Source organism: Bombus vancouverensis, chromosome 8 (genome assembly GCF_051014615.1).
Source record: "Bombus vancouverensis nearcticus chromosome 8, iyBomVanc1_principal, whole genome shotgun sequence".
Classification (NCBI taxonomy): Eukaryota; Metazoa; Arthropoda; class Insecta; order Hymenoptera; family Apidae; genus Bombus; species Bombus vancouverensis.
This window is the reverse complement of record NC_134918.1, coordinates 10569951-10586160: the sequence shown is the minus strand read 5'-3', so window position 1 is coordinate 10586160 and position 16210 is coordinate 10569951. Positions and strand designations below refer to the sequence as shown.

At 38.5% G+C, this 16210-nt stretch overlaps 1 protein-coding gene across 28 annotated transcripts in view; it reads left to right on the top strand.

The window, feature by feature from the left end:
• Nucleotides 1–16210, top strand: part of CaMKII (Calcium/calmodulin-dependent protein kinase II) — a 160423-nt gene that overhangs the window by 49258 nt on the left and 94955 nt on the right. For all 28 annotated transcript variants that reach the window (XM_033344590.2, XM_033344610.2, XM_033344612.2 and 25 more), the window contains exon 3: nt 12052–12111. In XM_033344590.2, coding sequence (XP_033200481.1) covers nt 12052–12111 — 60 coding nt within the window. The remainder of the gene's footprint in view (nt 1–12051; nt 12112–16210) is intronic.

Below are 16210 nucleotides of genomic sequence, written 5' to 3'. Positions count from 1 at the left end.
GAAATTCTTGCGTGGGAAGGGGGGGGAGGAAGGGAAATTATTTCGTCCAAGGTAAATAGAAATATGGCAACTTCGAGTTTGCTAAGTGAAGTTTTACCATATTTCGGATTCCTTCCTTTCGTGTGCTTTAGCTTACGAATATTTTTAATAATCTTTGAATTATGCGATGGCTTTTTGGGCAAATACTTGAATGCTTAATATCCACCATTTCTATATTATTAGGTCGTCCGAAAAGTTTCTTTCGTCTTATGAGGAAATAATAGACGCACAACGTTTTTAATATTATTTTGTCGAATTACGTACGAACCATTTTGTTCCGTTGAGATAAACACCGCGACATTTCACAGACTTGGTTTTATATTTGTACGAAGGTGCACTGTTGTAAAAAACACGTTTGCGAAAGAGCGACACTTTCCGGACAACCTAATATATTATATAGGGGGGAAAGATATTTAGATCAAAGAAATATAAATATAAATAGAAGTCCTCAGTAGATTTGTAACGAGTTTGGAATTTTTCTAATCGTAAAATATGATACCGAAAGAAAAAGAACGATACTAATAAAATATACCGTCTTCGAATATTTTTATCAAATTTTATTCTTCGGTATAATAGTCCTCCAGATTCTTAAAATACAATATCAAACGAAAAAGAAAAGAAGGAAGAAAGAAACAAATATTTCGGGCACTCTGAACTCTATATTTTAGTATCACTTAATATTTTCAATAATAATTCCATTTCATCGCTTTCCTATTGAATCTGTAAATGAATAATCCGAAATGTTTCTACATATTGGAACTGTGAAGTGACGATCTTTCACGTTCAAATAGACACACGTTCCTCTTCGGTTCCGTCACTTGTGTGCACAAGTTTCGCTTAGCAGACAGCGATTGATAAATTTAGTATCAAACGGATCGCCACCCGACCGGTGATGTATCGTACGCTCTATCATAAGCTTTATTGTCCCTATCAATCGATTCCTTGGCACAGATCCTAATATGTGTTCGCGTGACTCATCCCGCGTCTCGCGTGCGTATCACACCGCGCGAAACGTGTAAAAAGAGAGTCTGATTCACGGGGAATTATTTAACGTTGCTATATCGTAGGAATATTTATAACGAATGAAAATTTATCGTGGTAAATGAATTTTACTTCACCTTTAAAGGAGTCGAGATAAAACAGAAATATCATTATAGATTCGCTTGGTTACACTCGCTTTCTCCTTGTTTCCTTTCTTTCTTTTTACACAGAAGCGAGACATACATATTTCGTGTATTGCTTGGGATTTTCTTTTAAAACAACAGTTTATCGCCAATATTTTATACGATAGAATATACGATCAATCGATCTCTCTCGAGCTATCTGAGCGAATGTGAAGATTTGATTCGAACGTTAAGATTTTCACAATTACTATTACGATCTGTAACATGACTTCAAAGTTTAGCCACATAATTTCACGTCATGATGCATCGAATGCATCCAAATATATACTATATACAGGATATCTAAAAAAAAAAGACAGGATAAAATTTATACTACGTGTCAATAAGTTCAAGCGGGTAAAAAAAGTTCTGACAAACTCATGTCCGAAAATGCTTCGTTGAAAAGTTATAAGGTTCAAAGACTTTCGTCGATTGTTTTGACATAATAAATGTTCGGAATTTCTTTCTTCTGCCAGTATACAGGCTTCCATTCGTCCAACTAATCACTGTGACGAACTCTTTCGAATATTCCTGTTATTGTAGAAACAACAGTAAACGCATTTGTGTCTGTCTGCGATTCCGTATAACGAGTCCTAAGAAACAACTTTCCCTTTCAACGCCTACAACTCTTCGATAAAGCATTTTCGGACATAAGTTTGCATAAACTATTTTCACCTGATTAACTGGTAGTATAAGTTTTGTAGTATAAGTTACCCAAGTATTCCGGACACCCTGTATTTAAAATTAATTAATACGACTGTATCTATTCCTACAATATTAGCGGAAATTATTAAAACGAGATAAAACGAGATTGTGCATTCATTTAGTGTACGTAACCGAACACGTCGATCGCATATTACGTTTTCAACGTCAACAGGTCAACTTTCGACTGAAAGTTCGGTCGTGGTTGTTTGCCTTGATGCTGCTCCACATTGCGTTCGATCGACGCCGGTAATCGAGCTTTAGAATTCGGGCGACGAGAGGAATTTTCGAGGGTCACGCTCAGAATGCAAGGGCGACGATCCACTCGCCAGGGGAAAAACCAAACACGAGCAAAAAGTTGTCTGTTCGCCTCGTCTTTGATCGTTTGACGACGTAATCTTCACATGGTCCTTCCAATTCCTCCAATTTATAGACAATTCAAGTTCCTTGCGATCTTGTTAAATCGTTAGATGTACAATTTTAATCGAGCGAAACGATCGTAGTTGATTATTGATTTTGTACCGTTGATCTGGTAATTAAGAGACAGTAATTGATACGATCGGATATGTTTGGCACAAGAATGTAGAAATGAGATTCGTTAGTATAACGACGAGCAATTAAAGAAAATTTAAGATGTACGAATACGTCGCTTTTAAGCAATTTGAATTAACGATACGCAAATATGATTAAAATGTGTGACTTATTATGAGAGTAATGATTAAAAGGAAGATATTGGATTAAAACTTGTTATCTTCCTATGGAATCAACACACGTGTATAAATAGAGTTTATAGATTTAAATTATTCGTTTAAAAAATCACTTGCAGTATACAGAAAATGATTCATACTCGACGTGTTGGCGGAATATACAAGTGTCACTGTTTGAATTAATTATAATGGCACTTCTCTACTAGTTCAGAAGTACCTTATATATCCGATCCTTAGATTAGGAACTGTATAATCTGCGGATTTACGCGACATCTATAAATTAGCAACCGTACAATCTCAACTTTATTATCAAACATTCATTTTCAGAAATTGGTTCGACGTAATAAGTGGTAAAATCAATTTGTCTCTCCATAAGTCACTATATGCTTTTCGATATAAATAACGTTATAACCAATTGAAAGAAATTTAAATGAAATATTTTAGAAATATAAAATAACGAACAAGCGAACAGGTCAATTTATTAGTAAATTCATTTAAAATCGAACGAATAAATTAACAACTTAATAATGAAACGAATTTTGGAGCGAGGTGTTTGGAGATACATCACAATATGAAGAGGCAGAGCAACGAACATTTTTTCATCGAACTTTGTCTTAAAATCGCGGCGCGTTTTCATCGTCCACGAACGTCACCGAGATAAGCAGATTGACGTCATAAGGTTCTCTTGGAGGCTCCGAGGTGAGCTTCGCGAGTTCTTTTCAATGGAATCTTACTGGCCGGCAGAGCGACAAATTCTTTCGTTGGATTGAAACTGGATGAAATTTCATCTCGTTTCAGATGACAGGATTGACGTCAATGAGTTGTAGAACTTCACGCAAATTCATAGCTTCAACTTCTATATTTCTCTTTACCGCGGAACGTTGATTATTATTCAGAAACCGATTATCCGGATTCCCACTTTGTCGAATGTTCAATCGGTTACCTTCATTTCCACGCCATAGATTATCCTCGGACGTATGAACTGAAATTCTACTTTATTTTATATTATTCACTTAATTTTATAATATTATTATCGAGCAACATTCATTGCCTCTTAACTTCATAGTAACATTATTTAACGTGTTCTTAAATCTTTGAAATTCTAAATTTAATCTTTCATTTTCTCAGGAATCGCTTGTTTTCTGATGGATTACCTTCAGACAGGTGTAAATATTTATAAGGATCAGAGTGAAATTGATTAAAACCATTTCTTAGTCACAGTAAAACTCTGCATTTATTTGAACGAAATTATTATTAGTGTCTGATTGAATCGTTGCTGCCGACTGAATCTACTTATTCCTAAGCGAACTTTCGTTACATAAGTGAAAAATTACATGCAACAGGGAGAATCAGTTAGCTTACCATTACATTAACATAAAATTGATTTTATTCATTAGCTAATTTCCAATTTCCCGGTTGAAGCATTGAAATGTTCGATTTAAAAAGTGGTCGATAAAAGATTTACTCTCATGTAACAATACACGTAACGGAGTACAAGCATTTAGTTTAAAAGTATCTTTGGTCACGATTCCGAATAACGTAGATGCTTCACAAGTTTTGCACAATGCTGTCAGCGTTTATAGAACGAAAAGTTTTGCCCGGCTGTGTTTGAGAGAAAGTAGGAGAAGAGATAAATTTCGTCGGTGTTTCTATTGGCACGATGGATAGTTCCTGCTGGCCAGTCGCTTCACTAGTTTCGATGCAGCCGAAAACGTTACGACTGGCCAAGCTTAACAACATATACAAACGAAGAGGATAATCTAAGAGATACCGGTAATGGAAACGCACGATCCAGTTTGTTTCTCTTGCAGCGGTTGAAATCATTGCCTTCATATCCTGTGCCTATTTCGCATTCGCGAAATCTAAACTGTTAGAAATCATTCATTGAGACTATTCGAGGTTACGTTCGTATTTCTAGCAACGTTTATAACAAGACGGAGAAGCGGAATTAATCAAATATTAGCCTCTATACCATAGATCGTGGTATTCGAGGATGTCTGACCAGTGGCTGTCCTGTTCTACTATGAAGAAATAGCTGTAGGAAATACAGTGGTTTAGGAAAATATTTGAACGCCTATCGTAGAAAATTTCCACGTGTATATTGTCTGTTATATAAGGCATTTTGAAATTTCATTAGCTCTATAATTCGATACGATTGTCACGATCGTATTAGTAAAATTTCGGGCTAATTTGACAATGTACGAGTATACGGAAGTTACAACATATTTACCGCGAACATATATTTAGCAAAAAATTAATATACAGCGCGAATAGTTATTTTGAATTTGCACTAAATATCAAGAATGGTTCCATTGGCACGTATGCTACTTTCAAATAAATTGAATCTGAGTCGCCTGAATTTACACATTTCATTACTTTAACACGTTCCACCGCACGGTCTAAATTTTCTAGAATGATTAAAACAAGATAATCATTATGGACTATAAAATGTTCAACAACGACCCAGATAACATCGTCGGAAAGAATCACACGAAGATAATACAATACTTTGCAAAAATTACATGTTATGATGCAATATATTTCCATTCACCTTTCCTTTCAGAATAGAGAGTATATTATTGGGTTGTCCGAAATGTTTCTTTCGTTTTATAAGAAAATAACAGACGCACAATGTCTTCTCTTTTATATTAGTTTATTGAATTATTCACGAATATAATAATAAAGATAGAACGAAACGGAGCACATCTAATTCAATAAAATAATATAAAACAGAAATTGTTGTTCATCTATTATCACCTTATGAAACGAAAGAAACTTTTCGGGCAACCTAATAAATTCGCACAACAGTCGGCGCGTTAACTCGAATAATCTGCGAACGCCCCTCAAGCATATTTCCTCTAAGCCGAAATCCGCGAAATACCACGGGAGCTATAGGAAACGCGGGAACATTTTCAGATTCAGGAATCGAATGGACGAGAGGAAATCGGTGAAACAGTTTCCCGTCTGTATTTTTCCGCATCCAGCGATCGGCTGGCCGATTCAAGGTGAAACGGCGAATCGGTCGCGCTTTATTCGTTTCAGAAACATGCGGTTGAACGGCGTCCGTGGCGTGTGTAGGTCAAGAGGTTACTGGAGCAAGGTCGTAGAAGAGAGGGTGCAGCCGTGCCATCCCTCTCGGCCCGGCAACCAGAGAAACAGAGGGTAAAGAGGGACGAAGAGAGACAGAGAATACCGCGCTGTGTGTCGAGAGGGGAAGGAGAGACAGCCCGCTCATCTTCCCTCTGCCTACTGCAACCTTTTTTTTTCTTCTCCTCCCCGCCACCCTCCCCCTTTCCACGTGTTACCTTTCGCCTCTGCGGAGAAACTGGAACTGTCGGCCAAAGATAGAAGCAAGCCAGTTACACGCTGCACCGCCCACACCCCGCGATGCCGTGATTTAATTCCCTCGAAATAGTTAGCCTTAGCTCTGTGGAATTGTCTGGTGCGTGCTTGCCTGTCGTCGGAAATGGAGGCGGTGGAGCGGTTGTCTCAGGGAAAAGGGTGGTTTCCGGGGATCGAGTGAACGTTCGGATCGATGTAATCGTTGTTGGAACGCCGCAAGTATTTTGTTAAGTTCTTTTTTCTTCCTGTTGACGGCGAAGAAGCAGGATTCGCGTAATATCGAATTGCCAATACCGATTCGTAAATAAACGAATTAAATTGTATTACGATGTACTGAAATGTACGATAGTTGCTGAAATATTTTGCCAACATTATTAACAACCATTGAAATTATTGGGAATGCCATGGAAGATTCGTTGGTTCGAAGGTTAATCCGCTTTTGCGTTAGTTGTTTGTTAGTCGACATGTCATCGAGTCTTTTTACACGATAATTAAAATAACGTTACTGGCAACGGCTTAATTTAAAAATTTTTAGCAGAAAATTTTTAACGAACTATACATTGTAAAAATTGTATAATTTACGGATGGGGAATTTAGTTTTTCGATAGGAAGGGATGACAGAACGCGGAGGGAAAGACACGTTGATGATTGAATTCATGGTTTTGCGTGATTTGGTAAATCGTATTAGTCTTTATAATACCTCATGAATTACGTAAACTTTGAGAGGAACACTTATAAAACAACCGAATACATTTACAACAGAATTTATTGCGAAAGTAGATAAATGCCAATCGAGATTGGCGATGCTCAGGACAGCGTCCACTTCACGCACCTCTGCGTTGCGTGCAGGGATGTAGTCTGGGGGTAAATGAAGGTTCTAAGGGGAGGAACGCAAGCATTGATTTTATAGGAGTTCGCCGGCAGACAGGCAGAAACGGGGATTTGTTGGAAATTAGGTTTTATAGAGATTGGCGTTGTGTTTCATTTAAGAGCCGAAGGTAGCGAAGGTTGTTTGCAAATTGAAAACTTTTGTTCCACGAGTTAGTTTGCTCATCAAGAGCAGAATTTTCGACTTTTGTGTCTTCTTCGTGTGTAAGTTTAAATTTCTGCGTTAATTTTGAGGAAGTACTTGCGCGATATTTCGTTGGAAATTCAATTTTATGATCTTCATTACTTAAGATAAGGCTTCATTTTAACAAACGAGGTTAACCAATATTTTTGTTCCGTGAATTTGATATCCATTACTTCGCAACGAAAGCGTGGACTTTTGAATCCTGTTATACTGTACATTTGAATTTCCACGTTGATCTTAAGGAAGCTTGCGAAAACAAGGAATTTCTGTGAAAATTTGACATTCTGATCATAATGTTATTTCTGTTTTAAGAACGAACGATGTCGGAGATCGTCTCGGACGACAGAATTTTCCTACGAACTTCCCAATTCTGTTTCGAGATGAATCCAAGTTCCTCCATGTTGATTGTAAGGTAGTTGGCGGAAAAACAGGAATTTGTTGAAAATTGAATTTCATGGATGTCGCTCTTGTTCTTATTTCTACAGTGTAGGATAACGAAGGGAGGAGTTTAGAAATTCGAAATTTTCATTCTCCGAGTTTCGCGTTCGTCATGTTTCACAGTACGATTTTACAGTTTCATATATTCTCGTGCTACAAATTCAAAAGAAGTTTGTTACATTTAAATTTTGTAATTATCATCGAAGAATGAGCTGTTGGTGAGGCAAACGGTTTACATTATCGCGGATCAAGAGCGAAGAACGTAACAAGCGTCAAGCTTCCATCCAACGTAATGCCGGTCATATTTTAAACAGAACTCGGTGTTTTACGCTCAGTTTCATGTTTTACAAACATGTCCTTTACATATTCATATTTACGAGCCCGAGGTATTTTCATATACGAGTGCTACGCCTGCAGTTACAATCTCGCGGAAAGAAAAACAATTTGCTGTTTAAACAACAATGGAAATCATCCCATCTGCAGTTTCTTTTTAACTTACCTAACTCTAATACATGTTCGTATTTATCGAGACCCAAGGGCTAGTATTCCTTATCGATAAGATATTCAAAATATCTACTCGATCTTCGCGGAAATCGAACAAAAATATTTTTCTGTTTCGAAATAAAATTGTAAAATAATAGACAATGTGGTGAAAAAAATCATACATGGCTCTATAACTTTTTAAGAATTTACCAAGTTACTCTGCAAGCAAATTGGCGCTAGTCGCCATCCTGTTTGTAAAATTGATCGCTTGGATTTCGACTTGTCGGTTTAGTTGGCTCGCAAGATCCTTCGGTTGCTTCCAGTTCACCGAATAATTAATCGAGCACTCTCTGTCCGTAGTTTCGTTAGCAGTTTGTGCCGTTTGAAATTCTAATTCGCGCAACGGGCAATTCAAAGGCGAAGCAGGCAACTTCGGCGCGTCTCAACCTCTTTCCAACCCTGTTAATTTCTCTTTTCTCTGCTTAGCAACAAAGAGTAGTTGTCGCAAGTAATTTTCAAAGTAATTTCCTTTCGCGTTTCAGCCGCGTAACATGCTGTAAGTTGTTTCTACGGTGCAACGGCCGACGACGATCGTGAAAGTGCCGTTCTATTCATAAATCGCGCTTGCTTTCGTCTTTTCTCTTTTTTCTTCCCCCTCCAAGTCACTTGTATCTATTTTAATGTCAACAAATGGTAAATAGGAAGGAACTTCTTGTCCACTCGGAGAACTTGACCCAGTTACACGGTATTCTCTTTGAACTGTATCTTCGTTGTCGTAGCTTCAATGTCTCTAAGTTTCTGTGTAGGCACCAGTTCCAATTATCAGTTAAGAGCGCTAACTGTTACATACGCGATACGTTCTGAAGTTTCGCGCCATTATCTCGGCCCGTGTTTCGTTTTGAATTCGAGGATACGCCTCCGTAATTATCTTCCCGGGTATTGTACGCGATCTAAGAATCGTAGAAAGATTTCCCCTCCTTGAAGGACTTCGATGAGCCTATTGTTGCAGTATTATTGTATACCGATCGACGAAAATACACTGTCGTCTGGTCGCTGTTCTCGACTATTTTCGAGGAAAAATCGATATCACGGTCGAAGGATAAAAATAAGACGACACATAGGATCTTGGTTGTTTGCGTGTGCGATCCACGTGTAGAAATCGTGGATTGGCTTTGAGAGGACTTGCGAGATCGTTGCAAGGCCGATCCTCGCTGGTTACTTTGCGTCCGATGAAGCACGAATGTCACGAAAGTCAGCAAAAACTCTTTCACCCTCGATACCTTGCTTCGAGGGATGAAGATGAGTCAGCAGGTGAACAAGGGCGGCAGAGGGGGTTCCGAAGGGACGAAGGGAGTGGACGCAGCAGCCCTTGATCTCTCGGGCGTGATAAGAACGCGTGTCGTTCGTGAATAAACGTGCATTTTACGTTTCGATACTATCTTCGACACAGAGGGGATGAAGCGCGCACACCAGCCTCTGCATTTTTCCGCGTGAACTTGGACGATGCGAGTTCTGAAGATACCGTTCGATACGACAAATTACATATATTATTAAGTACAGTTTTTCTTTGTATAAATTTCATACACGAGGAAACTGTGAATTGTTCATTAGCCTGATAATGATATTCTTACGGTAATGAATGTTACAATCATAAAAGGAAAATATAGTTTCGCGTAATGTTTGCTTTTTGGCTATTATATAGTTATCATTATATAGTAAAATAACAAATATTTATTATACGTACATTTCGACTTGTTTTCTCTTCTTTATTGACATACACTGTGTTTAAGAATTTTTCTAATCTTCTGAAATAAATATTCTTCACTCACGTGCTTACTCTTCTCCTCGATAAATCCATTGATTTCTCAGGTTTCTAGTGAATTTCTGTTACTTCTGAATATAACGAATATTCCGTTACTCCTTCAATGATACGAGGAAGATGCTTTTGTTTGTTTGCTTGAGAAAAGAAGAATTTTTATCTTCCTTATATTTCTATAAAGAAGTCTTTATTTCATTTGCGAGTAATCGACGCGTGATACTTGGACCTTCGTTCATAGGACGAAAGCCCAGCCGGAAAACCTTGTTTTCAGCGGAAGAAAGGCGAATTCTCTTCTTTGAACGGCCGTTCTTTCCGGTGATTCGCGTACATGTGGTCTGATAGCCTCCGGTACGGTGTAGTCGGTAACGAGTTTAGCGCAAACAAGGGTGGCTCGTTAACTGTTCACCCAGCTGTGTCTAATTTTGGCCAACGGCAGCATCGCGAGACCGACGTGACTCCGCCTATTCATTTTTGGAAAAATAATGAAAAAGCTAATTCTCGAGCTTCCTACAATTTGGTAAGAACGCGGAACTAAAAGATTTCAGACAAACGATGTCAAATTAAGACCAAAACTACTTAATCCCTTCATGTACGTATAAATTGTAACGAATTATACCTTTTGTACAAAAGAATTAAGAAAACGTTGTGTTTCTGTTATCAACGATTAACAAAAATATTTATTTCTTGTCTAATAATTATCCAAGCATAGACAAAGTATTTAATTACAAGAGTCAACCCCTAAAAGAATTAAAAAAACATCGTATTTCTATTATCAATAATTAACAAAAGAAAACATTTCTCACAGTCTAATGAAATATTCGATTTTGAAAGAATTAATCCCTAAAATAATCATTTTATTTTCACGGTTCAAAAACCACTAAATTATCTGGAATTTGCGAAAAATTTTCTACCCCTCGCGCGAAGAATGCTGCAACGTTCGAATCTGCTCATAGAGTGGGCAAATGACATCGTCGAATAACCCAGTTTTCTCTTCTTTTCCCCCTTTTTCCTTTTTTGTTTTTTTTTCGTCAAGTGCTCTGTCCTCCAATTTGCTTCTCCTCTTGTAGCTGCAGTGTTCTTCGTGGACTCTTCTTGCTTGTCGGTAGATGCTCGTTAATTCTGGTTGTTTAGGCGCGGATACGAATGAAGACTGCCGAGTCTCGTCACCGTCGCAGATTTAATTATAGGCGAGAGAAACGAAAGAGCGAGAGGAAAAAGATCAAAAGGGATGGAAACCGGTGTCCGATTTCTTTTTCCTCGACGTTCGAAGCCAACGGAATTTCGCGCTGGATAAATGGATCCGGCTACTTTACGGTGCTTCGAAACGCTTTCTTAAGCGTATTAAATTATTAAGCGAGAACGCTAATTCTCTGAAATTCTATTTTTACCTTAGCCGACACTTACCTCGGCGACTTGGTAATTATTCCGAGGGATGGCAGATTCTTGCGGCCGTTTGATTGGTTGGCTACCTTATTTTACGGAAGATTGGAAAAATGAAAGAAGATTTGTCTTCTTTTACAGAAGATATCACGTCATGTTCTTTTATTATCATATCATCTGATACCTTCTACTTGGCCACTCGAGTATTTCGTATTTGTTCGTTTAAATTTTAGTTTTGTTAGTTTCGAGACAGATTCTGTAAAAAGCGACCGACTTACATACATACCGAAATAACAAATAGAATAATATATAGAGGTAGAGTAAAGAAGGGTAATTCATTTTAATATTTTATTCGAGGGAAAAGGTAAATTCAGTGGAAGAAAGAACGTATAGTATTTAATAAGTAAGGCACGAAGGACAAGACCGATAATAGATATGGAATGGAGGGTCGATCCGCGAAGGAGGGCCGTTCAGGTGCGCGTACAACAGAAAGGAAACAGGAAATCGTGCTCGAAATGACTTGGCCACCGACAAATCCAATTTTATTACGGTCCTTGGTGAATTACCCACGAGGAAACTCGTCAAGGGAGCTCGTTGGAAAATTCGATTTCGCGGTAATGACTATACCCGACATGGGTTGTCGTTACGGCGAAACTCTTGCGATAAAGCTCGCTAGTATCCGTTCTGGAATGCTCAGCCATAGGGTAGAATTCGTCAGAACGTTGTTCAATGGTCAGACAGTCGCTAAACTTGTAAATTTTACGAACTTTAGTTTTATAGTATGTCTCAGTGGCGATATCTGTTATTTCTTTTTTATTCTTAAACGAGTCAATGGTTGTTTGTGAATCACGTTATTCTTTCCTCTTCCTTACTCATAACTATGCTATTCTTTTTGTCTTGTTTCAGATTTTCAAAAGCTCGAACGCGAGGCACGAATATGCAGGAAGCTGCAGCATCCAAATATTGGTGAGCGTTGTTCATTCACGAACAAATATTCTCGTTTAATATCTCTTTACTATGAAACTCTAGTGTGATCCATGCATTCCATTAGAATTTATTTTTTTTCTCTACGAGAATCGATATTGAGAGCAACATACAAAATTGGAAAGATATCGACGATTAAAGATCCTCCTCTTTTTTTAAATTGAAACTTTCAAGAATTTCGTATTCGATTGTACGTTCGAATACATGTTTCATACACATTATATGGGTAACATATTATTTAACACATGGGAAGTAACAATGATTCAAAGAAATATTACATACGCGCCCAAAATCGACAGAAACTCAATCCTTGTCCGGCAGGAGATTCTGTCGTTGTAGGTCAGACGTGATCGCTTGGTCGCGCTAACTTGTCCGCCTTTAAGTAAATCCGGACTTTCTTAAACAGACGCGCTGGTTCCCCCTCTACTTTTTGCACGTTCCATGCTCTGTTTATTATTATCAACTTCTAAATCTCACGAGATCTCTTCAAAGCAGAAGATGCAATAAAAACTCTATTCGACGCACCTATACATCAATGATCGAAAAAAATCAAAATCGTCGGACTTCTTCATGTTTCTATCGTTAGAAATACGAGTACGTTGCAATGTGCATTCCATTTGGTGGTGGCCGAAACGCATACCCTGACCTACGGTGCGAACGTTGGCATTGAGACTGTGCAGCAGTTGGCGGTAGCGAAGCCTTTCGACAAACGACAGTCTGGCCCGGAAACAAACGGCGCAGAAGAGACTTTTGGCGCGTTCTCTGGAAAGTTCGTTTGGCGCTTCTACGCGTTACACGATTGCGCAATCTTATTTTATTGTATATTTTTCCCACGCTATCGATTCTACAATCGGAGAAAGACCACGAGAAAAGTTGAACAACGAGAAATGGCGAAAGATAACGATCTCGTGAAATCTCTTCAAGGCGGACGATCCAATAAATAGCCTGCCCGACGCACTTATGCATCGAAGTTAACGTTATAAAATTCCCCGGGTCTATTAAAAGATCGTTCACTTAACCGTGACCGGTAAAGGGAATTCTTACACAGCTCGTGGAAATATATTCATTGGAGTGTCGTTAAAGGGCACGTGGAAGCTCTTCATCGACCCGATGCCATCGCGTCGTCGCTGCTACCTAACGATGGGAGGAAATTATAAATGTGGAATAAGCAGCGGCCAATATTGGAATCCAATAGAACGGGGGGAAAGTGAATAAACGAAAGGAGAGGGAGAGAGTTGCCTTTAGTTCGTTGCCGATCGAAACCAAGGCGAATTCTTGCCTTTTACACTTGTCCAACTTCTCGATAACCTGGCATTCGTTCCCTTCTCCTGTTTCGCACCACTTTTCCTCTTCTCGTTTTCGTTTCCTCGCTCCACTGACTCCCCCCTTCGCCCCTTCCCATTGTATCCTTCGACCGGTCGTTGTTTACCGGGTTGAATTCAATTTTCCACCAGGCCAACCTCTTCGATCTGCATTCGGTAAAATCGATTTCACGGAATATAGAAAATTCCTGTGTACCGGCATAACTCGAAGACAAAGCGTTATTATTATCGTATTTTAATGTTTTCGGGGAACGTTGGCTGTCGTAGCGGTCGAAGGTTAATGGACAGTGGAGCATCTATAAGAAAAGATGCAATTTGTGGCCGCGTGGATAATACGGTTTAGCCGATATTTAGGTGCTCAAAGGTCAGCATTCTCCGAACGCGAGCGACGTAGAGCGGGATTACGTTTGGGATTATGGGATCTCGATGTAACCCTCGCCCATTAAACTGCATCAGCTCGTTAACTGTCCTTTCGGTTCACTACTTTCAATGAACCTCATCGGCGAACCGGTCAACGATGGCCTTAGCCTTTGAAATTTTGCGTAAAATTGCGAGGAATCGATGTGCACTTCGAAGGAAAATTCGAGGGCAACGAGAAAGCTAAATTTTCTGGGCAATTTACCGCGTTCTTGAATAATTCTTTGATATTCATAGATGTTAGTAAGGTGTTAATAATCGTAACGTTCGTGCGGCAAGTATAACGTTGAAAGGTATTCTTGGCGATTAGGATAGTTTTAGTAATTTTAGTTGGAATATTCATCGAGGTCGTTGAAAGCGATCAGATAGCTAGCGTTCGAACGATTCGAAAATATAAAAAGACAAGTGTCGTAATAATCGAAATAAAGTCATTGCAAAGATACGTTGAGATTTAAGTATAAAAGTTAGGAAGAACGAGTGTGATAGTAAAAACTTAGAAAGTAAGAAGATGAAGAGCTTGGTTCGAGGAACAGGGACTACGTCTTTCGAAAAGCAAGAAAAGTAACGAGGTAGAAGAAGTTGGAAAAACTAGGTAAAATCTGAGATCCGAAAAAAGAGGCACAGTTGGGATTTTGAAATAAAAACAAGGTAACGAGAAGAAGACGAGAAAAAATGTAGGTTCCAAAGGCGAGGAAGATAAACGACGAAAACGAAGAAGAAAAGAAAAGGGAGAAGAACTTGAAGAACACCACGATAGTTTTCAAAATGAATAAAACGAAGATCAAAGGAAAGAAAGACGAGAACAACGGGACAAAAAGTTTAGGATGTGTTCTGGCAGTTCTACGGTCTATAAAAGATCTAAAGAAAAAAAATTATCCCACAGTATGAACGAAACAAGATCGTGATTAAAAATTCCAAAGTGTACAAAAAGTAGCCGATAGTTCAAGGGAACTCTGCGTCATCGTGTTCATCCACTTCCGTTTCAAAGGTGTTTGATAAACTAGAAAGTTAATTCCAACGAAAATTAACCGTTTATTTTAATACCGTCGATAGACTGCTGTGAGCGTGTACCCCCATCGCAGATTTCGAGTTTACTTGTTCCACTATACTCCTGTCAAACGCACTACGTACACCCCTATGCCAGGGTATTTACGTACTTTGTCTACCAAAGGAAACGTTTCGAGATTCCCTGTCGACTACACAAAATTACTCTGCAACTTAAACACGTAACAAACTCCAAATATATTGCAGCCAACGTTACATTTAAATTATTTAATTTCACAGTTCTTATCGTGTCCATTCTAAGAGTACCACGTGCGATATACTTGATCAAACTTGTGTGTTACGTATATTTAACCTAATTATTATAACATCCACCTATCATTAAATTGTTTAAACGTAATTAGCATATTTACCATATTTACCTATCAGGCTACCGTAATTTGCACGATAATGTTGCAAGAAAAAAATTATTATACCATCTATTATTATAGCAAATAATTATTATACCATCTTCATTTATCCTTTAAATTATTCAAACGCAATTAACATATTCACGATACTACCATAATTTCCACAATAATGCCCACAATAATGTCCTAAGAAAGCAACAAAAGAGAAAATACACCTTATCTCGAGAATACAAACTTTCCACTATATTACTATCATACTTCACAGAATATTATCATTCCTTGCTATACATATACACCTAGAGGAATCGTCAAGAAAAGTCTTCAAAAGCAGTCGCTGTTTATCGTTCATAAATAATATTAATTTACTTAGACGCGCAATTTCTCTAATCTCTAAGCTACATAATACTTGAAGATATAAAACATTCCTGATGATATAAAAAAAAATACCCACGAAACTATACGTAGATTATCTCACAAAAATATAAACTTCCCACTATGTCGCTATCATATATTTGGCGGAATATTACTAGACTTTACCATACCCTAAACAGAAGTCTTCAAAAGGCGTCGTTGTTTAGTGCCGACCCCGATGCTAGTTTAATTCCCGTGGAAAATTAGCATACGTCGGAACATCGCCGTGCAGACTGCGATCGTATATTCTGGGTTTATGCCTTGACGCCACGGCAAACTATACGGTCCGCCACGTACACGCGTGCGGACGAGAACTTCGTCGTGGAAATACAAGTACGAAAGTTCCGCCGGGCCACGTTCGTTTATGGCTACTATAAATCTGACATATGCACGCCGTCTAGGCAGGTCGCCACCTTTCGTGCCACTTGCCCCGCTGTTTTTGAGTTTCACCTCTTACCTTTTCTTCTCTCTTCTTTTTTTCCCTCCTTCGTGAGTCTTATCCAACCAAGGCGATTATCT